The 22,829-nt window shown below is 34.7% G+C and overlaps 1 protein-coding gene across 5 annotated transcripts in view; it reads right to left on the reverse strand.

Moving 5' to 3' along the window:
• LOC127838218 (P2R1A-PPP2R2A-interacting phosphatase regulator 1-like) overlaps positions 1–22,829 on the reverse strand; it is a 278,300-nt gene that overhangs the window by 251,514 nt on the left and 3,957 nt on the right. Inside the window, exons 2-10 of one of the 5 annotated variants that reach the window (XR_008029731.1) lie at positions 22,727–22,811; positions 19,805–19,887; positions 18,848–18,902; positions 17,494–17,613; positions 17,106–17,197; positions 15,845–15,906; positions 14,762–14,870; positions 12,808–12,953; positions 4,470–10,706 (exon numbers count right to left, since the gene is read on the reverse strand). Coding sequence is in view for 2 of the 5 variants with exons in the window: in XM_052365810.1 (XP_052221770.1) it covers positions 10,570–10,706; positions 12,808–12,953; positions 14,762–14,870; positions 15,845–15,906; positions 17,106–17,197; positions 17,494–17,613; positions 18,848–18,902; positions 19,805–19,887; positions 22,727–22,811 (889 nt within the window). In the remaining 3 variants the exon portion in view is untranslated. Of the gene's footprint in view, positions 1–3,543; positions 10,707–12,807; positions 12,954–14,761; positions 14,871–15,844; positions 15,907–17,105; positions 17,198–17,493; positions 17,614–18,847; positions 18,903–19,804; positions 19,888–22,726; positions 22,812–22,829 lie in introns of those variants that run through there. The other 4 variants (XR_008029732.1, XR_008029733.1, XM_052365811.1 and 1 more) reach the window with 4 other exon arrangements.

A 22,829-nucleotide genomic window follows, 5' to 3' on the forward strand; every position in this document is an offset into this window, starting at 1 on the left:
AATTGTCGGTATGATCTTAGCCTTTGCTTCTTTTTATTAATATACCTGAATTATTAGTAATAACTCAAAGTAAATCGATAATTCTTAAAAACTTATGTAATGTTTTTTACCACTTTTTGTGTCATTTGAATATGTCTACTCCAAACCAACCAACGACTTTCAAATTTCCAAAACGGAATTTCGGGAAAAAAAATCCCGAAAAACGTTCTTTCAACCCACATTATCCCTATTGTTGTGTCGCCTGCTAAAAAGTCCTTACTGCGACATATAGAGATCATTTTTCCATCGTCTGTATGTCCGTCACAACTTTTGTCATCCAGCATATGTCTGCAACCTGCAACAGACGTGTATGAGGCCAGGTATCGGGCATAAAACGCACCAGAATGTGCCATTTGATGCTGAAATTTGAAAAAAAATCCGGACCCCACCAACGGTACCCCCATTTTTTTTCAAATACACATACCCACCTCCTCCGCCGCCCCAATGTCAATTTCCTTCTGACGCCCCTCATAGGTGTAGCTGGGATCACAGACTCTCAGACTCAGCAGACGACAAATTTCCCAGCATGCCAAGGGTTAAATGAGAATAAACTGCTCCAATAATTAGCTGTCAGTTGAACAGTCATAGAAATTCACTCAGATAACTGAGCATATATTATTAATATTTTTCCCAAATTATCAATTGGCAATTTTTAACAAGAAATTTTAACTGCTTAGTCTATAGAAGAGTCTGCATATGACATGTAAAAATTAGCGTGTACACAAGTCCATAATTGAAATGCCTCTCATATAAAAGATTGCTTAAAGGATACTTTTCACAGATTTTGGCATGTATTGAAGTTTGTCATAAAATGCTTAATATCAATAAATAAAAACTTTGGATATAAAAAGCTCCAGTAAAAAAAAAAACAAGAATAAAATTAAAGAAAAAAAAAGTAACCCTCAACTGGGCTCCAACCACTGACCCCTGGAGTAAGTCTCGCTTAGACCACTCGGCCATTCGTGCTCATACAATTGTATTTTTTACTTTACATGAAAAATCCTCGTAGTTTCACAAAATATCACTACAACAACAAAACTCTCCAAATTATTCAATTATTTTGCGTTGCAATGTTTATCATTTTCAGGTTATCAAATCGTTAAAAGATGCATATAATGTATAATTAAGAGCATGGTAAATGTTCAATATTACGTTTTCCTCACAAATATAACAATTACAAGGAACATTTGCGAATATGAAACAATCTTTTTTTATTTTGTCTAATTACCAAAACGTGAAAAGGCCCCTTTTAACTAGTCCATCATTATTTAAATATAATAAGGTAAATAAGTAAAGTTTGTCATACATATGGCAAGGAATTAAAAAAGAATACTAACTAATCAAGATAACACAAATGCAAACACTTATATAATGCAAATGCTCTAAAATGTTCCATAGACAATCATTGAGATATACAATGTAATATGAAATCTGTTAAGATATAAGTCATCACTGTTTCTGATCAGGAAATGCATTCTCACATATGGCAAGAAACTTTTTGTGATCACAAAAATGAAAAATAACAGATCATTCTTTTTGACAAACTGTTAGGAAAAGGCATTGGATGAAATACATGGGTGACAGTTAAAAATGTCTGAAAACCTAAACATAATTAACATAAAAAATTTGTAAGTTAATTCATTATAAAAAAACATTAAAAAAAAAATAAATCTCAGTCAAAATTAGAATTTTCTTCATTTTTGTCACAGATCAAAGAAGTAAATGAACGATGTACTCCAACTAGCGAAATAACACTAATGATGAAGACTCATACTGAAAATAGATTTTCATTTACTTATAATCATCATTAAAAATAGATTAAAATTATAACACGTTACAAACGCTAAACAATTGAATAATTTAGAGAGTTCCGTTGTTATCGTTGCAATTTGTGACCATAAGTGGGTTGTTTATATAAAGTAACAAGAGTGCCAAACTGTCACAAGATACGCCCGTTTTAAGGCTTTGGACAACTTGATAACTTTACCATGACCCATATTTCAACTTGACCTACATGTACATATCATCTAGACACAACTTTTGACCAAAGTTGGTGAAGATCTAATGAAAACTACTTCAATTAGAGAGCGGACACCATGCTAAATGCTTTAAATGCACTACCGGTAAGTGACCTCGTGACCTAGTTTTTAACCTGGCATGACCAATATTTGGACTTGACCAACATGTAGATATTGTCTAGACACAACTTCTGACCAAGTTTGGTGAAGATCGGGTGAAAATTACTTCAATTAGAGAGCGGACACCATGCTGAATGCTTGAAATGGTTTAAGTGACCCTGTGACCTAGTTTTTGACCCGGCATGACCCATATTCGAACATGACCTAAATATTGTCTAGATACAACTTCTGACCAAGTTTGGTGAAGATCGGATGAATACAATTTGAATTAGAGTCCGGACAAAGTGGCGCCGTTGAAAATGCACTAATTGACCCTATGACCTAGTTTTTGACCCGGCATGACCCATATTCGAACTTGGCCTATATATCAACTAGATGCAATTGCTGACCAAGTTTGGTGAAGATCGGATGAATACAATTTGAAATAGAGTCCGGACAAAGTGGCCCCTTTGAAAATGCACTTATTGACCCTATGACCTAGTTTTTGACCCGGCATGACCCATATTCGAACTTGGCCTAGATATCAACTAGATGCAACTGCTGACCAAGTTTGGTGAAGATCGGATGAATACAATTTGAATTAGAGTCCGGACAAAGTGATGCCTTTGAAAATGCACTTATTGACCCTATGACCTAGTTTTTGACCCGGCATGACCCATATTCGAACTTGGCCTAGATATCAACTAGATGCAACTGCTGACCAAGTTTGGTGAAGATCGGATGAATACAATTTGAAATAGAGTCCGGACAAAGTGGCCCCTTTGAAAATGCACTTATTGACCCTATGACCTAGTTTTTGACCCGGCATGACCCATATTCGAACTTGGCCTAGATATCAACTAGATGCAACTGCTGACCAAGTTTGGTGAAGATCGGATGAATACAATTTGAATTAGAGTCCGGACAAAGTGATGCCTTCCGCCCGCCGCCCGCCGCCCGCCGCCCGCCGCCCGCCGCCCGCCGCCCGCCGCGGGGTTTCACATAATACGTCCCGTATTTTATACGGGCGTATAAAAAGTACACCGTTGAATGTAGCAGCATTGACAGCTGATTGGTTTTGGCGCTAGAGTTTTACTCCAAGGATCAGTGGTTCAAGCCCAGATGGGAATAACTTTTTTTATTGATTGTATTATTGTTTTATACTGGACATATTTAGTTCATATGTTTACATTCATCAGTTTAAAGCATTTAATGACTAACTCCAAAACATGCCAAAATCAGTGAACAGATTAATGTCTTTGAGCTACAAGAACTTGAACCTAATACCAAAGCTCTTTCCCAGAAATATTATTCATTATTGAACTTCGGAGAAAAACTATCTTTTAATATATATTGGCAAATTAAAACAAAAGGCATGAAGACGATAAACAAGGTACAATAGTGTAATATCCAATGTTGTTTACATTTACAGAAAACAAGCTACTAATATTTACATGACATCTACATGTACATACACCTAGTTCCAGCTAGGGAGTATCATACAACAATCAACAACATCAACAGTATAAAGTAAAATGTATGTAATCTTTAATTGTGTTTTTTTTTTCAAAAATATATCTTTGTAAATGTAGTCAAATGGTTTGGGATTTTTCCAATACTGAAATGTTATCATTTTTTATAAAATACAAATGCATTACCATTCATGAGGTGTGTAAATTTGATTTGAACAAAACAAATTATTAGTTTTAAAATGCTGAAAACTCACCAATATTATGAAGAACAATGGTTTACTATTTAAAACGTCTAGGTTCAAACAAATTTGTTGAATTGATATCCCCCGCCATCTCCTCATTTTTATCTATAGACTTATGAAGTTTCATCTTGAAATCTTATATAGTTTCTGAGATATAGCCCTAAAAGGTTTTGGAAAGATGGACGGAAGGACTGACGGTAGTCAACGCCAAAACTATATACCTCAGCCTTTGGTAGGGGAAAAAAACAACTTCAAGCATATTTGTCAGCAGGTTTACCAGAGTCATAGTGTTACTACTTTAGGCATTTTTCATTATGTGCCAGGGGTAAATAGTATAGTAGCAGAAATTTAATAATAAATACCCATTTTCTACAGATTCATCACAAAATATCTTACAACCAAGAAGTGCAATAACCAATGGTGATTAATCTGACAAATATGTTTTGTTTTCACAATCAGTGCTGTATTTTAACATCTGTTCTCCTAATAAGATATTCAAGAACATATGAAAATTTAAGACATTTTATAGAGAAATCCTTAATTTCAGAATGAAAAGCACTGTCAAAGAATAATCTTTGAACTTTAAGTATGTCCTTTACCTTCAAGGCAACCTTGAGGCTCTTGTAAATGACTTGCAGGCCTATATAGATTAGACTTGTGCAAAGTTATTCAAAAATCCTTCAGTGCATGTGGAAGTTGGATCAGGGACACATACTGACGTACAAAATGGCGCTTATATGCCCCATATACACCACCTTTTAATTACTCATGTATACAACTTTTTACATCACAATGTCAATTTTGTCTCTTTTAATGAATACATGTATTACCATGGGCCAGTCATACTGAATGCAAGATTTATCTGTAAATATTTTCAAAACAGATCCATTTAAAGAAATTCAAATGAAGTAATAAAGAACTTTGTTTAGATCAAAACTTGATGGGAATAAAAGCATGCACTATTTGCTCAATAATGTATGGCATACAATAAACAGAACAGCTATCAAGTATTATATGAGAAGTGTGTCAATAAAATACCTCATTTCAACTGCCAACATGTTTATGTATACTTATTGAATTCAGAAAAGTTACGCAATAAGATTTTACTTTCTATTGAATATATTCATGGATAAATTGACAGTTCAACAATAATTATTTTAAAAACATGTGAAAATAAAATGAAACTGATTTGTTTAAGTTACCACCAAACAAATACGCACTTCAATTCTTATGTATAACTTACCTTGACATTTAAATGAAAACAGGAGCTGTCCAAACACAGCGCACTTGCTACATCACTTTTCTTCCTTGATAGGCTAATGAACATTTTTTTACATGACCACTAGGAAATATTAAAATCTGAATAGCTGTAGCACTTATAAATGAAAACAAGATATGCCGAAAAAATTAGTTCTTTTAACATGTACCAATTAATTTAAATGTATTTAAATAATTGTGCTGGACAATACCTCAATCTAAACTAAAGTTATCGATTGGAAAACATATTGTTAGTGACAGTGACCTTGGCCCCAAATGCAATCCAAACATAGATCTGCATGAAAGCTACCAACACATAAAACCTCCGAAACATCCCTTCATCTAATCTAGTTATCAAGCAGACACTATTTTTCAATTTTTGTAACACTGACCTGGACCCCACTGGTTTTGAACCACTGATCTTCACCACACTGACCTTTACCCACTGATCTTGACCCCCACTGGCCTTGACCCCAGTGACCTTGACCCACTTGACCTTGATCCCACCTATCTTGACCCCACTGAGCTTGACCCCATGTGCATTGATCCCACTGACCTTGACACCACTGGTGTCAAATGTAATCCCTATAACTGCATGTAACCCACCTACACACAAAAACCCCGCAAAAATGACCCATACACATGTGTACATTTTCTAGTGAATACCTGCATTCAAAATAATTATGTAGAATTGTTGCACATTTACCTTAAACAGAGCACTATACTGTTGCCAACACATGGGTGAGAATTCTAGTTTGAACATTGTGTGAATAGTCAAGCAAAAGATGCAATAATACTTATAACAGTATTATCAAATATGTACAAACTGATGGTTTTACCATTCTAGTATTCAAAACTACCTAAATTTACACAACATGGAAAATGATACTAATAACAATTTTAACATGGCAACAAAGACATAACAAGTAAGATACATATAACATTTCTAATAAAGTACATGACATTAATGGTATCTGGATTCCAATAGGCCGATCGTTAAAAAGTTTGCTTAACAAATCTTTGGTAACGTTTTCTTTTAGAAGGGCAGCAAAATCATAAAGAGAACACATGTGAGATTTTGTATGAGTATTCTTTGCTGATATTTCTTTTAATTACGACATTATTCTAATTAAGTTCTCACAACCATTTAGTCCTTCTATATGCATTAATCAATTGAATGGGAGACTGGCAATCATAAATGACCTTAGGTCTTGAGTCATGGGACACAGATGTCCCCACATGTGACTTATCCTATAACTCTACTTAGGTTGAAAACAAGCTTTTGATGGGACATTTGACTTTTGACCTGAATGTGTGACCTTAACTTTTGAGGCAGATAGATCAGCAATACACAAATTGTCCATCTCCATATGGTGGTCATTGGTTTGAGTTATTTTAAAATTGCATTTATGACAAGTAACAGTCCATACATGCTGTTTAATGGCAAATTTAAACCTTTGTCCTCCAAGTGCGTCCTTTACATTTGAGGTAAGAAGATGTGTTATATATTCGACAAGCTGTCTCCTCATGGTTGTCACAAGTGGTCGGGTTTTTGTGTCAAATTGCTTGATGAATGAAAAAAAAAAAAATACGTGACCTTGACATTTGAGGAAGGAAGATGGGTGTTAAATGTGGCAACCTGTGTCTTCCTTTAGGAACAATACATACGATTCTAAATGTTGCATAAACAGACTGACAGATTGCTGTAAATGGCCATTCCAGTCTTCTACTTCCTACCTGGGCTATAATTAACTAATTTTAGCGAGAAAACATGAGCACTGTAATACAAATATTAGGATAAAGGAAAATGAAATCACAAAAAATTGTGCATGACATAGTAAATGGTAACTGATATAGCTAAGTGTATTTGGAAGTAATCACAACCATTTGGCAACAGATAAACAGAATTAATTCAGTCGTGTTCTGAGAAAACTGGGCACAATGCTAGTGCGTAAAGTGTCGTCCCAGATAAGCCTGTGCAGTCTGCACAGGCTAATCAGGGACGACACTTTCCGCCTAAATTGGATTTTTGCTAAGAAGAGACTTCATTTAAACAAAAAATGTCATATAAGCGGAAAGTGTCGTCCCTGATAAGCCCGTGCGAACTGGGATGACACTTCACGCACATGAATTATGCCCAGTTTTCTCAGAACACCACTCAATTTGTGAACTTAATAATTTCAATTCATATGAAACATGTAAATCTAGATGTACAATAGTGGCATCAAAATACTACCTTGAACATACTCGGTAAAAATTTCTCCAGAAAACAGTTTAACATTAGAGCAATTACATTCAGAATAAAATAGCACTACTAGACATAGGCTCTTTATCTTACTGCAAACATGACTTATAAAAACATTCCAATATTAATTTCAAGTGCTCGTCTTAACCATTTCTCAATCAAAATCGAAACAGATACAAAAGCAGCTTTGGCACAGAAAAAAAGAAGTACCCTATTGTGTTTCATTAACATAGCAAAAGTGCTTAAAATTCATGACAGGATGCAGATTTTAGTTTCTAATGATTAGTGTAAGTATAGAGACCACAACTTTTCACTGAAAAAAGGGGTTTTGAATTAATAATTGCCATTCAAAATAAGTGAGAATAGGACGTCCTTTAGTACTCATTTTATTAAAATGTAAAATAATATTTCTATGATGAGCACACCATACGATTAATTATGACTAATTTACAAAATAATAAATTCCATTAATAATTAATATATCATCAATAAGTTCTAATTCATGACTACAAAAACAATAAAAATAGCAGCATAATACATAGAAACTTAAATTATCCAACTGAAAACAAATTTATTTGGGCAGAGAAGCAAAAAATTATAAGAATGATTAAGAATTTGATTTAAATCATACTGCAGCAAAAGGAGGATTATGCAAAACTTGTGATGTCAATTACTGGCCAAAATCACATGAGTAACATGATAACAAGCCTTTCCATTCCGAAAAAACAACAACAGAAAGTCTTTCACTTTGTATCCGTTCTATGAACTTTCAATCTGAGTAATTCCTTAATGTTGTAGATTGTAAATACAATTTCTTATGTGAATTCATTTAAGCATATTTTGTCACTTCATTCAGATAAAATAATACAAGGCAGAAATTGCATTTGCAGAAAATCAAAATAACATGATTTGTTATTTTAATTTAGTATGTTGTAATAAGCAATTACGTTACTGGGTATATAACCTAAAAGACTGTGGATTTACATTATGATTCAGAATCTTCATTTCCAACTTATATCCTGGATAACAAGTCATCCATTTATATGTGGTTTGCAAAGCAACTTTAAAATAATATTTCAAAATGGAAGGATGCATTTTATCAATTGATGCAATTCATCAAATTTCAAATTAATGAAGATGCAGAGTACGCAACAAAACATAATATATTGATAATTACTTAGATGAATGATATTATAAATTAACAAATGAACATATCAGCAACATTCATAATAGCAAATTTAACACCACATTTAAAAATTGGCAGACATTAAGCATTCATATGCATATGAAACAGATCAATACCCCCAAAATCCTGCCATTTTTGTGCCATTTAGGTAGGCAATTACATCATTTACAGAAAATGGCTGTACAATACAAAATTCTGGATTCAATTAACCCTTTCCCACTCAGAAGCAAACTGAAAATGGCTATGTGCAAACAGCATAAAACCAGAACAGCCTGCGAGTAATTTGCAGTCTGTTCAGGTTTTATGCTGTTTGCTGCTCATCAGTATCTAAGGTTTGGAAATGAAGCCTTAAAAAATTGAATTAAGTAATAAATGTATTTAATTAAATTTAATTTTCTTAAGGACTACAAATGTGTCAAAATATGTATCTGAGTGGTAAAGGGTTAAGTCTTTAAATAAAGAACATACTTAAAACAGTAATGTTCTATTACTACTTGAAATTAAAGTCTAGCATGACACACCTATAATGACATCATGATTGATTAAAAACAGTTTGTTAATAATATAGAAACATTTCCAGTCTGTATATATTCAAATTCTGAAGTGACATTGCGTGTGTCTAAGTATAAACTTTATTTAGGGTAAACCTATTTATTTTAGCCCCATTGGATAGAAAGCCTAAGGCTTATTTGAAACATTCTCGAGTCCATTTCCTTTGACTAGAACCAGTACTTTGTGTCTCTGGGGGAGAACTAAAGAATGCTCCTACAGTGAGGATAAAACCTGTGACCTCCTGGTCGTTAGGCGGACACCATATCCACTACATCACGGTGACCTGTAATCCTTATTAGTGGGTGAATACGATTCGCATTCTGAGAAAACTGGGCATAATGCATGTGCGTAAAGTGTCATCTCAGATTAGCCTGTGCAGTCCGCACAGGCTAATCATGGACGACACTTTCCGCTTTTATGATATTTTCTTTTTAAAGAAAGTCTCTTCTTAGCAAAAATCTAGTTTAGGCAGAAAGTGTTGTCAATCCGTCAGTCCGCACAGGCTAATCTGGGACAACGCTTTACCCATATGCATTATACACCGTTTTCTCAGAACGCGACCCATTTGGTCCTAGATAATTGGCTGGCCTGACTCCTGAAAACGTCTAGTGTCCTATATAATGTCTTGAGTTGCCAGTACATAGATTACCAGACCATGAGACCAGATATGACTTGAACAAAGACAGGGCTAACATGACCTTATGTAAGGGTTACATATAAGGCCAATACACTTGAGTTGTTGAGATGCTAGCTTGATTAGCATTGACAATGGCTGTAAAACTATTTATTATTTCGAGTCCTTATCGCTTGCACATTAGGCATAATTACTGGCCAACACACCTTTGCTTGTAAGGTATCTGTTAATCAAGACTTTTCAATGTCTTTAATAGTATTTAGACCACACACCAGCAATCAATCAGCAATCACTTAAACTATACACGCATTAACAAGACACATTTAGTTCAATTAAGAACTGTACTCAATGCATATAAAGTTCTAAAGTACCTGTGACTGACATATGCCCTACTTAAATAAGAGGTGGGGTGGGTGTTAAGTATATATAATATTAACTGCTAGCCCACTGGGTTTCCTATGTACCATGCAATGAGCAGCTAGCACATGGCAATTAATGTCTAGCACATTGGCTGTGAAATGAGGCTAATAAGCTGTCTGTAAAATGGGGCTAGTTAGCTTTCTCTAGAATGGAGCTAGCACACACACTGTCCGTCAAACTGGGCTAGCAGGCTGTCTACCATAAAGGGCTAGCACATCGGGGCCAATGAGGGGCTATCACAATGGATTTAGTCCAGCAAATTGGTTCTCGCAAGAGGCTAGCAATTTAAGCTTGTTTAAACGCCCTCACATAACGTCTAATGATTTCCTAGCACATTTTTTCTTTCAATTGGCTGTCCATTGTGTCTAACCCGCTGTACGTAATAAGTGTCTAGCACATCAGCAGTCACAAGTGGGTAGACTTCACTGATGTGAAGCCCATGATATGTCTGGGGCTCTGAGAGGTGGTGAGTAGCATGCCATGTGACGTGTCGCCCACTTCGGACATGTCGGTTGACTCAGTTACATCGGACGTCTCTGAATCTGAAATCATTTAGCTTGTTTCAATACAAATGGTTACAGGGGTGTAATTAAACAGGAGCTCCCTAACCCCAGGTCCTACATTCAAAAAGCTCGTTTGGGATAACCTCTGGCTACGTCGCATTTTGGTATTTTTACATCAATAGGTTTTGAACAAATTAATATTTTAACCTTTTGTAAGCACAAAGCATTAGATTTCTTATACTCAATTTATTCTGAAATTTATGTATAACTTAAGTTAATATTTACATAAGGAGCTTTGTGAATACAGGCCCAGGACTTCATATAAACAAAGTGTGAGGATCATAATGTAGCATGTTGTATTTAAGACGCATTTTATTAAAAATTCAATTTCAAGAGAATGCATGACAGCATTTAATATTGCTTAAGTGTAAAGCACGTGCATGCACTTAAAAAACAGTGACTGCTTTTTTCATGTTTAACCCATAATTTAATAACTCTATAAATAAATGAAATATCCAACCAATTAGAATGTTAAGTTTGACTTCTTGGTGTGACCTTTACCTTTGAGCTAGAGAGACATGCCTTTCAGGCCACATGCCATATGCACATGATGAACATTTGAGAAAAGTGATATTGAAATTGCATGATAAATGATGAACACGCAGCCTGGACAAGATATAGGATGCTCAAATTTGACATCTGACCCTCTAGGGTTACCTTCAACTGTAAGCTAGGACCATTGGTCATATGCAACTAAAAGTCTCCGCAGGGTAGTAATTTTTTTATTATACGATGAACGCAGTGAATAATCATTGTGAACTCCAAGCATGATCTTGCAATTTAAGAAACAAACAAGGGTTTTAAAAGTGACATGCCCTGTCCTGAAGGTTAACATTTGTCATTTTAAAATAGAATGATTCATGACAAAGTAACATCCAAAAACGATCAGAAGATTGCACTTAGGCTTTTACACACTAATGATAGCACATACACACACCAATTGTGATAGCTATATCTAGCTGTCTACAAGTGGGCTAGGCAAAAAAGTGGTAATAATGCTGATTAAAGTCCTAACTTTTGATCTGCCCAAGTAACAAGAAACCGTAGGCGACAGGTGATGTTCCCCAAAGTGTTTTTTTGTCACAATATTGCACTATATATTCAGATAAAAGGAAACGTCTTGAGGGGCATAACTATGGACAAAATAATACGATGGATGGTTTAGAAACTTAAAAATTAAATTAAAAGGGCCATAACTCTCTAAATAAATCATCTAACCAGAACCCACTAATAACATGCACATCTCCTCAAGGTAGTTAAGCTTCCCATAAAGTTTCATTAAAGTCCAGTCAGTAGTTGGAGAGAAATAGCCCGGATAAGAATTGCACTATAATCTATATGTACAGTTTATAGAAAATTTCAAAGGGCCATAACTCTGTGAAAAATCATCCGACCATAACCGGCTGATAATATGCACCTCTTCTCTTTGTACTGAAGCTTCCCATAAAGTTTCATTGAATTCCCGTGATAAGTTGCTGAGAAATAGCTCGGACAAGAATTGCACTATATGTACAACGGAAAATTTCAAAGGGCCATAACTCTGTGAAAAATCATCCGACCATAACCGGCTGACAATATGCACATCTCCTGTTGATAGTAAAGCTTCCCATAAAGTTTCATTGAATTCCCGTAATAAGTTGCTGACAAATAGCTCGGACAAGAATTGCACTATATGTACAATGGAAAATTTCAAAGGGAAAATAACTATGTGAAAAATCATCCGACCAGAACCGGCTGATAATATGCACATCTCCTCTTGATAGTGAAGCTTCCCATAAAGTTTCATTGAATTCCGGTCATTAGTTGCTGAGAAATAGCCTGGACAAGAATTGCACTATATGTACAGTTAATTGAAAATTTCAAAGGGCCATAACTCTGTAAAAATCATCTGACCAGAACCCACTGATAATATGCACATCTCCTCTTGGTAGTGAAGCTTCCCATAAAGTTTAATTGAATTCCGGTCATTAGTTGCTGAGAAATAGCCCGGACAAAAATTGTGAAGGGACGGACACACGGACGGACAAACGAAGCGGCGACTATATGCTTTTTGGGGGGGGAGCATAGTAATGTTACCCACCTGTAGTTTGCATATCCTGTGTGTCATGCAGCGGCATGAAGAACATGTTATGCTGCATGCCCGACCCCAGGGGCAGGTGTATGCTGGAGGCACTGGACACAGACTGCTCAGGGCTGCTGTTACTGTCACAGCTACTGGAGGACACGCTGAAATAGCAGGGGACATACTGAACAAATAAGTAAAAAGGACAAACTGACAAAATAAGTTATAACTAAACTGACCAAATAAGTTATAAATAAACTGACCTAATAAGTTTTGACTTAACTGACCATATAAGTAAAGTTAAAGGGACAAACTGACCAAATTGGTTAAAGGGATAAACTGACAAAATAAGTTAAAGGGACAAACTGACCAAATAAGTTGAAGGGACAAACTGACCAATTATGTTAAAGGGACAAACAGACCAAATAAGTTCAAAGGACAAACTAACCCAAATAAGTTAAAACTAAACTGACCAAATAAATTTAAACTAAACTAACCAAATTAGTTTGAACTAAACTGACCAAATAAGTAAACACTGATGTAAATAGCAACCACCGTATTGACCAAATAATTTAAAACAGTTGTTCTTTACAAGCAAGAACAATACTGACCAAATAAGTAAAAACTTATGTTCATTTATTTCAAAGGACATACTGATCCTACATTTAAACTGATATTCAGAAATAACAAGAGCACCACATAACGGGTGCCACGCTCGGCTGCGGGTGCAGTTTTGAATAAATGAAAGTTTGTCAGATTTTTTTTATATTTTTTTTGGAGGTCACAGTGACCTTGACCTTTGTTTGACCTAGTGACCCAAACATGGGTGTGGCATGTAGAACTCATCGAGGTGTAGGTACATATGAAGTTTTAAAGTTGTAGGTTGAAGCACTTTGATTTTAGAGCCAATGTTCAAAACCTTAACAAAATGTTAAGGTTTTGCGGACGACACGGGCACGCTAGCTATGACAATACCTCGGGTTTTCTCCGAAAACAGCCAAGCTAAAAATGAGTATATTTTCCAAATATTTTACAAATGCTGTGCAGCAATAACAAGAACCCTTTTTATCAAATTCAGTAAAACTTATGTTCAGACATAACAAGGTACATACTGGCCAATTAAGTTAAAACTGATATTCATAAATTACAAGGGATAAACTGACCAAGTAAGTAAAAACTGATATTCGTAAATTAAAATGATCATATTGACCTAATATGTTACAACAGATCTTCATAAATAAAAGGGGCATTATTAAACAAATATGCTAACACATTTTTTCAGAAATTAATAGACCATAATCAACCAAATATGTTGCAAACGATATTTAAAAAATCACAAGGACCATATTGACCTAATATGTTAAAAGAGCTGTCCACAAATAAGAAGGGCAGTATTTAAACAAATATCACTAAGTTGAAACGAATGTTCAGAAGTTGCAAGGACCATACTGACCAAATATGAAACTTACACATTCAAATGTGTTTTAAATCAGTTGGGAGTCCAATATATAAAGCTCCAGGTGAAACACTTTAAGCAACAATGCGAGTAAGAACAAGCCAATTCATTGAATTGATACCCCCGCCTTCTCATCATTAATATCTATACACCTATGAAGTTTCATGATGACATCTTATAGAGTTTCTGAAATATAGCCCAAAAAGTTTGTGACAGTTTGGGACGGACGGACAATGCCAAAAAATAAATCCCTCCGCCTTTGACGGGGGACAAAAAATAGAACTGTCACTGTTATTTTTGAAATACCCCCTGCATATTGTCCCATAGATTGTAACGCATTGTGTTCTTTTACAGAATCTTTCTTAAAAAGGAGGTCCCTTCTAAATGAAAAACCTGTTTAAGTGTAAAGTGTTGCCCAGATTACGGAACTACACTTTACCTACATGCATTTAGATCAGTTTTCCCGGAACGAAGCTCATATAAATGACTCACAACTTGCTGATTTTCAAGCCATACCTGTGTGCCAGAGGGTGGGGCAGAAGCCTATCCGGGGTGCTGGGTCCGGTGTGGAACCGCTTGGGTGGGCTCATGTAACTCTCAAACCGGTTGTCTCCATCCGGCTCCACTGTGAACACAAAACAATACAAGCAACGGTAATTGAATTCTAAACACCTTTGTAGTCACATAGAAAATCAAATGAAATTTAAGACTTTTCTTACAAGATTCAGTCTTAAAGCATTGATTTCCCACCAAAAGATACTGATAAAAAGAAAACAGCATTAAACCTGATAAGACTGTGAGTTACTTACAGGCTATTCTGGTTTCATGCCGGTTGAATATAGACATTTTAACTTTTCTTCTGAGGGGGAAAGGTATAAAACTCCAAACATAACATTGTAGAACTTGTTTAAACAATAAAGATAATGTGGTTTATAGAGCAATGTTGGTGTTTAATAACTGGTATTCACCGTTACAAAGAGAGAAAAAATAACAGCGGAAATTATTGATAATTTAATTATCAAAGATGTTAACTGTTCTTTTGTGAAATAACGTCTTCATTTTGCCTTCATTACATATTTTATGAAAAATCCTCTACTTTAACACTTTTAAAAAGTAAACAAACAGTCGTAAAAGCATTGAATAAACTGGGAATATGCATATTTTGATAAAAGATTAATTGACTTTACTCGTGGCCATAGAAAATAGATGTCTAAATTATTTTCTATTGAAATAGACAAAATGACCTACAAACTTGTTAATCAATCAAATAAATGGAACTGACAATGTATGTAAAGATTCCTATAGCCCTGCTCCCAATAATGGAACTGACAATGTATGTAAAGATACCTATAGCCCTGCTCCCAGTAATGGAACTGACAATGTATGTAAAGATACCTATAGCCCTGCTCCCAGTAATAGAACTGACAATGTATGTAAAGATTCCTATAGCCCTGCTCCCAGTAAGGGGCTGGTGGAACTGACAATGTATGTAAAGATTCCTATAGCCCTGCTCCCAGTAAGGGGCTGGTGGAACTGACAATGTATGTAAAGATTCCTATAGCCCTGCTCCCAGTTAGGGGCTGGGATTAATAACCTTACATTTTCTTTTTCCAAGCGGACTAGGTCTCATCAAGGTGCCGGAAGTTATAGGGCTAATACTTCTGAAAATAGAGAGAACTTCAAAATTTTAAAGTAAAAAACACAGTAAGATCTATGTATTTTTTTGCAATTAACTCTCAGAATAATATTTTATCACATGATTTACCCTGTTTCCCATGTAATACAACCATTACATATTTTTTTTTATTACACATGTGTAATACAACATTTTTAAGCGTTTTCATTGGCTTAGTTTTCGTTTATTGACCAATTGCATTTTGTTATTTTGATGAAATGACGTCACGAAATGTAAACAATATTCGGGATTTATCATTATGTTTGCGTAAAAATTTATTTCATTTGCTCATTTAAAAGCATGTGATAAAAAAGATCTGACACTCGTTGTCATATCATAACATATTTTATTAAACTCGTCCAGTAAATTCATTAGTAAGCTTGCCAAAGGCTCGCTTACTAACAAAATTCCTGGACTCATTTAATAAAATATAGTGTGATATGACAACTCCCTCTCGTGCCAGATCCTATATGGAACAGTGTATAACATGCATCATCTTTTCAAATTAAAATTTGGGTGTATAAAACTGCACGCAAACCATGGAAAAGTATGGTAAATGAATGATAAAACTGAAAATTTGGCAGTCAATATAACAACAACTGCAACTAAGACTTTGTTGTAAACGTAGCTAAAACCCCAGGTGTGCGTTTTCAGCCATGCTCAAGTGCAAATAAGTCAGAAATATCTCTAGGAGATGGAAACGGTCTGCATATCAACACTTAAGCATATTTGAAGTTTCAATGTTATCATTTGAGAAACTTTGAAGTAGTCCACTCCAAAAACTTGCAACAACTTTTTTTTCATACAGACAGATAGAGGGACTCAAATCTGCCCATTCGGCAGGGCTATAATTGGGTTGATTTTTGTTCGTAAAAACAACAAAATAAAACATAAAATTATCAACATCTAGGAATTATTTTAGCCTCGTTCTAGAAATAACTGGGCTTAATGCATGTGCGCTAAGTGTCGTCTCATAGAAGCCTGTGCCTAATCAGGGACAACAACTTCCGCTCCTAAGGTAATTTTTGTTTAAAGGATGTTTCTTCTTACCAAAAATCTAGCTTAGGCATAAAGTGTTGACTCTGATTAGCCTGTGCGCACTGGGCAGGCTAATCTAGGATGACACATGATGCACACGCATTAAGCCCAGTTTTCCCACAACGTGGTTTATTTAAAAGCACAAACCTTGAGAAGGATCTCCGTGTTGGACTAGGACTGGGACTGGGGGTAAATATGTGGTTCTTGATTGGCTGCTGCATTGACGGAGAAAAACATTGCTGAAACAGAAAACGTAAAACTAGACAATCGTCATGGAAACTGATGACCCACACGACTGTCTGGTCACAGGAAAATGCTTTTGGAAAAGCACAATTTTGCAATGAACTTGTCTATGGAAAAGCAAAAAAAGAGTTTTATACAAGTGGGTCAAACAATACACAAAGAGCCTCACATTGTGGCAAGTTAATAGAAAGATAGAAATGTGTCACAGATACTGATACTCCACAAGGCATGTTTAGACACAGACAAGACCATATTTTCCAAGAGTCAGGCTCAAATTAAAAGAACTCCCTACCTTGCCAGTTCTTGTGGGTGAAGGTGCACCAACTATCATACAAGGGGAGGTAAATATGTGGAGGGACTCTGAGAAAGACCTGGGTCGTCTAGGGGTAATTTCTGCAATCATTGGCTCCTCCTGTAAAAGAAAGGCAATTTAAGTCTCTATCTTAATCAAAAGCACATAAAAGCTAATAATAATGATTATTATTGGTGGCACATAAATATTAGTTGATCTCATTCGGGACCTATCCACAAATTTAAAATCTCAATGAATAATTATGCTAAACGTTCAAATATTTTAAGCGGAAGTATATCAGGCATAAAAGACATTAACATCTAATGTAATCAAAACAAACATTCTGTGTTTGTTTTGCAATCCAGATTTAACAGATACTACACAAAGGGCACTAACTCATTACAATGTGTGCTTAGCACTTAGCAGACACCTGACATTTCCTATTAACCATTTACCACTTAGATACGTATTTTGACGCATTTGTAGTGCCATAAAATTATAACTTTAATTCAATACTTTCTTACTAATTCAAGTTTTAAAGGCTTTATTCTCAATCCTAAGATAATGATGAGCAGCAAACAGCATAAAACATGAACAGACTGCAATTTACTTGCAGGCTGTTCTGGTTTTATGCTGTTTGCACATAGCCATGTTCACTTTTCTTCTGAGTGGGAAAGGGTTAAATTTTTGTAAATGCTAATGCAGAAAAGCTGTATCGATATCATTACCTTCATTCAAGTAGAATATTAATGATAAGTGCTAATTCTTATCACCTTCATGCACTGTGTGAATTGTGTTTTTCTGGGATGCTGTATTTTAAACAGTCAACACGCGGCAGATCGAAAAAATAAATTCATTTAAATGCTGACAATGAGTGATCAACACCTGATTGAAATAGTTTCTGACATTTTTCATAGAAAAATATAAACATATATATAAGTGTTTTTGTTTTTTGTGTCTGTAACTAAATTTACTAGTATCTAGATGTAATTGTAAATTTACATTTGTTATATTCATTGACACATTATTTTCTGATATACTTTTATTCCAGCTATTTGTTTAACTTGCCTGCAAACATTAACCATACAAACTTTGTTAATACTAATTGTTACCATTTTTTGTATTATTTGCACATTAAAAGCAATATACAAAAAGCAATTTCAAATTGCAAATTAAATGCCTCTGAGGCAGAACTTTGCAAAATGTGTAATCTCCAAAGCAATGCCTTGATAAATTGTGAATCAGGGAAATTTCTTTGAATCAAAATTTCACTACTAAAATGTACACTGCTTTCTAAAAACCTTTGACTAATTAGAAAAAATAGAGTTACCAAGTGGAATAAGTTGTTACTCACTATGTTGCATTTTTCATTCCATGTGGCAGATATTTGTATAGCAGACCGAATTTCTCTGAAATATAAAACAAAACACAATGATTGAAGGGAGACCACTCTTATATCAGGAAAAAGGCAATATAACCATCATAATTTACAATATAAACCCTTCACGGTGACAATAGAAGCATGTTATCCAACATTTTATCAGCAAAAATGCATATGCTAAAAAAAATTATGTAAAGAATTTTAATATTAATTTCATCAATATTTTATAACAGTTTTTGAAGGAGAACATTGTGGCTTGTTAAGAAATTGTTATATACATTTTACTGTACATGTATATCATATATGTTTAATATTCAAATTCATCCACAATAATTGGCATCATGGCATGAAGACATTAAAGTTGTTTTCTCACATTATATTTAATGTTTTAAGTTCATAAACAATACAACAACAAAACGACGAGACATAACATATTTCTAATTAGTTTTTTGGAATAACCAAGTTTTAAATAAATTGCTTCACTAGATAAATTATTATGGCTTGGAAAAAAATATCACACAAAAAGGTGGCAAATCTCAACATATTTTTGACTTATTATCATTTCATAGGGCAAGAGAAAATTAATACAGCCATCTTAATAAAGCAGTAAGGAGAAGAATGTCAAATTAATTTTAAAGAAAAAAACTTCTTCATAAAAAATAAGTTAATTTCATTAAATAAGCCTTGTTGTTAGAAAATTGGACAGAATGCACACACATTGTCTTCCCAGATTAGCCTTCGCTTACTGCACATGGACCACATTTTCCTCTGTTATGGACATTTTGTTATAAGAGAGTCTCTCCGAAACAAAAATCCAGTCTGGGAGGTTTTTACTGCACATGCTAATCCAGGATGACACAAATGCATTAAGCCCAGTTTTCTCAGAACGTCGCTCACATGATAGCCATCTAAGAGTAAGAGGACATAAACCTTTCTTTCTGCATATCTCTCACTGCAATGTCACTCTCCTCCTGCTTTAATTGGTTCAAGCGATCTGCAACTTTGACTGGTGTCTGAAATTTACAAAGCATAAACAGGGCATAATTCATATGCACAGTCTGCACAGGCTAATCAGGGACTACAACATCCACATAAACAGGATTTTCTCTAAGAAGATACTTCTTATAAACAAAAAATACCTTTTTATTTTTAGGAGATAGCTCTACTTTCAGTGCTTTCCACTGGAATTTGTTCAGATGCACCAGGGCAGTTAGAGGTGTGCTGGTCAGCACAGCCCCCTCCATCCATATTTTTTTAGTTATTTGGTGTGTTATGCCTTTTCAAGAAAAAGTACTCAGCTATAAAGTCATTGATAACAACAATTTTTAATTGTTTTAACCCTTTCACACATAGATAACCATAACCTCAATACATGTACATCCGCATCAACCCAGCTTTATCAATTAATGAAAACTTTATTATTTTTCTTCCGCTATTCATTTGGAGAGTTCTGTTATTATCTTTATATTTTGTGACATTACAAGGATTGCTTATATAACAAGTATTTAACACTCACTGTATTAACACATATACGCGTGGCCGAGTGGTTTATGTGCTAGAATTCAAGGGTCAGTAGTTTGAGCCCTGTTGAGAATTTCTTTTCTTTTTTTCATTCTTAAATTTAATTCTTGTTTTTTTACTGGAGCAATTTAGTGCCAATGTTTACATTTATCAACTCAAAGCATTTAATGACAAGCTTCAATACATACCAAAATGTGTGAAAAGGTCCCTTTAAGTATCAAATGTATTTTTGTAAACATGTGTATGTGACTATTCAAAGATTTGATGAATAATGTCCAATAAGGACGGGTGTTTTCCCACTCAACACGCATAAATGGGTTCGCGGTTTAAAAAAAATATAATTACACACATACTTCAGTTTTCACGCTAAATATTTTAGCCAAATAGCCCTTCAGGCTAATCAGATGAAATTTTGAATAGCCCGAAGACATGTTCAAGAGCCCGAAGAGGTCAATATAACTTTTATGACTTTTTTGGCCAGGAACACCAAAATAGTTATTAACAATCAGAAAATTTACTTCCATTAGTAAAAACAGATGCATGTGATTACAGTAATAAAGGGTATTCTGTTTCCTTTTGAAATGCATCTTATACAAAATGCACCAGATAAATGTGCTGTTCATTGTAACTTTATTATTACACATGTTCTCATTCAATGATTCCATTAATCAGTTTAACCGGTGTTTGGTTTTATTTTAAAGCAAATTGATTATTATCTTATTTTTACTCTGTGAATTTCTGAATTGTCGGCATGTGGCTTCAGAACAAAAGGCCACTGGGTGTGTTAATTGCCCAATCTACCAAGTGACAATGTCTGCTTCTTTAATTTACTCTCGATGTTTTTATAAGCATGTGTCAACCGTGAAAAGTATTGTATATTCGTAAACAGATTATAAGTAGGAAAGTAGGTCACGTAGCAGAACGAGATTACAGAACAAACGAAAGTACTACAATTATTAATAATTAGTTGAAAAACGTCTTCTAATACGCAAGAATAATTGATTAAAACACTAAATCTAACTGTAATAAGGATCAAGTTGTTTTTAACCCAATGCGTACAATATCCCTTACAGACTCTTTTATTTTCATTGAAAAATTACTTCATCCATTTTTCATGAAATATAAATACATTTTCGGAAAACACTTCTAAAATTAAATACGCTTCTAGATTGGTCATTATTTTAAAACATAATGAAGTGCGCGAACATCCCAGAACATGATCTACGCATGTTCAGTTTGAATATAAACCTCATCTCGAATGGGCGTCAATTGCATCATTACTTTAAATAGAAACATACCCGGATGTTTACACGACAGTTTAGAAAACTGGCAGCAACATGTGTTCATGCAATTCTTTAAAACGTATAATGTCATTTTAGGCATTTAAATACATGTAGCGAATTTAATCGTGCCTCTTTAAAACGCGTATAAATCAGGTTATTGATATGACGCTCAAATATTTAATCGACCGGTCGGGCTATTTTATAAGCATTTAGGATCGACCGACCGGCCCAAGAATCGACTCGGGCTTCAGGCTTATCGGCTAATGCGAAGACTAACATACTTTCCACATGATGTTGTACATGTCTGCACAATTTCTGCACGCTTTTTATTGAGACTAAGTTTTCTAAGTTACTAGCCAAAATTTCATCGTTGAGGAATAAACAAAAGTAGGAACCCATGAGTGTGGTAGGTAACAAAGCAAACAAAATGTCACAAAACCACACACACGTATGGCAATTACATCACTTGTCGCCTGCATTGAAGCCTATGAGAGCTGTTGCTCATGCAAAGCGTGTGCTCTCATTGGCCTTAAGGCAGGCTTTAGTTAGGTAAAGAGATACATTTTATTGAAATTAAATCATAAAAAAATATTAAGCAAATTCAAAATTGATTTAATCTTAAGAAAGGCTACTTGCAGTGACTGAAAAAAAAAAACACTAATCAGTAAATTTCAAGCGCTACCCTGACTCTGATAATGAAATTTAAGCGCCCCGTCGAAGAAAAAAAATAATCTGGCCTGTGGAAATCACTGACTTTGTAATAAATCATTACTTAAATGTATATACTTTGTTACTAAAGTTGAATATATAAAATAAAGTTAAAATATGGTTTGAATCAATGGAAAATCACAGATTGTTAACAAAAATGCCTCAAACTTGGTCAATTCGTGCCCAAATTTAGCTTTCCTTTTTCAAACTTAAGTTTATATTGAGTCGGGGATATTAAGGTCATTATAGGGGAAAAATATACCTTTTGAGCATGGGAATAAGGGCCCAAGTTTTTTCCCCAAATAAAATTTTTAAAAATCCATGTATCTGTAATACAAACCAAGGCAGAATTGTGCAGGGTCATAGAGCTGGAGCTGAATCTTCGTGTTCTCTGGGAATCAGCAGAAGTGAATGTGTTTGGAGGACTGAAAAGGACATAAATC

This window comes from Dreissena polymorpha, chromosome 7 (genome assembly GCF_020536995.1).
Source record: "Dreissena polymorpha isolate Duluth1 chromosome 7, UMN_Dpol_1.0, whole genome shotgun sequence".
Classification (NCBI taxonomy): Eukaryota; Metazoa; Mollusca; class Bivalvia; order Myida; family Dreissenidae; genus Dreissena; species Dreissena polymorpha.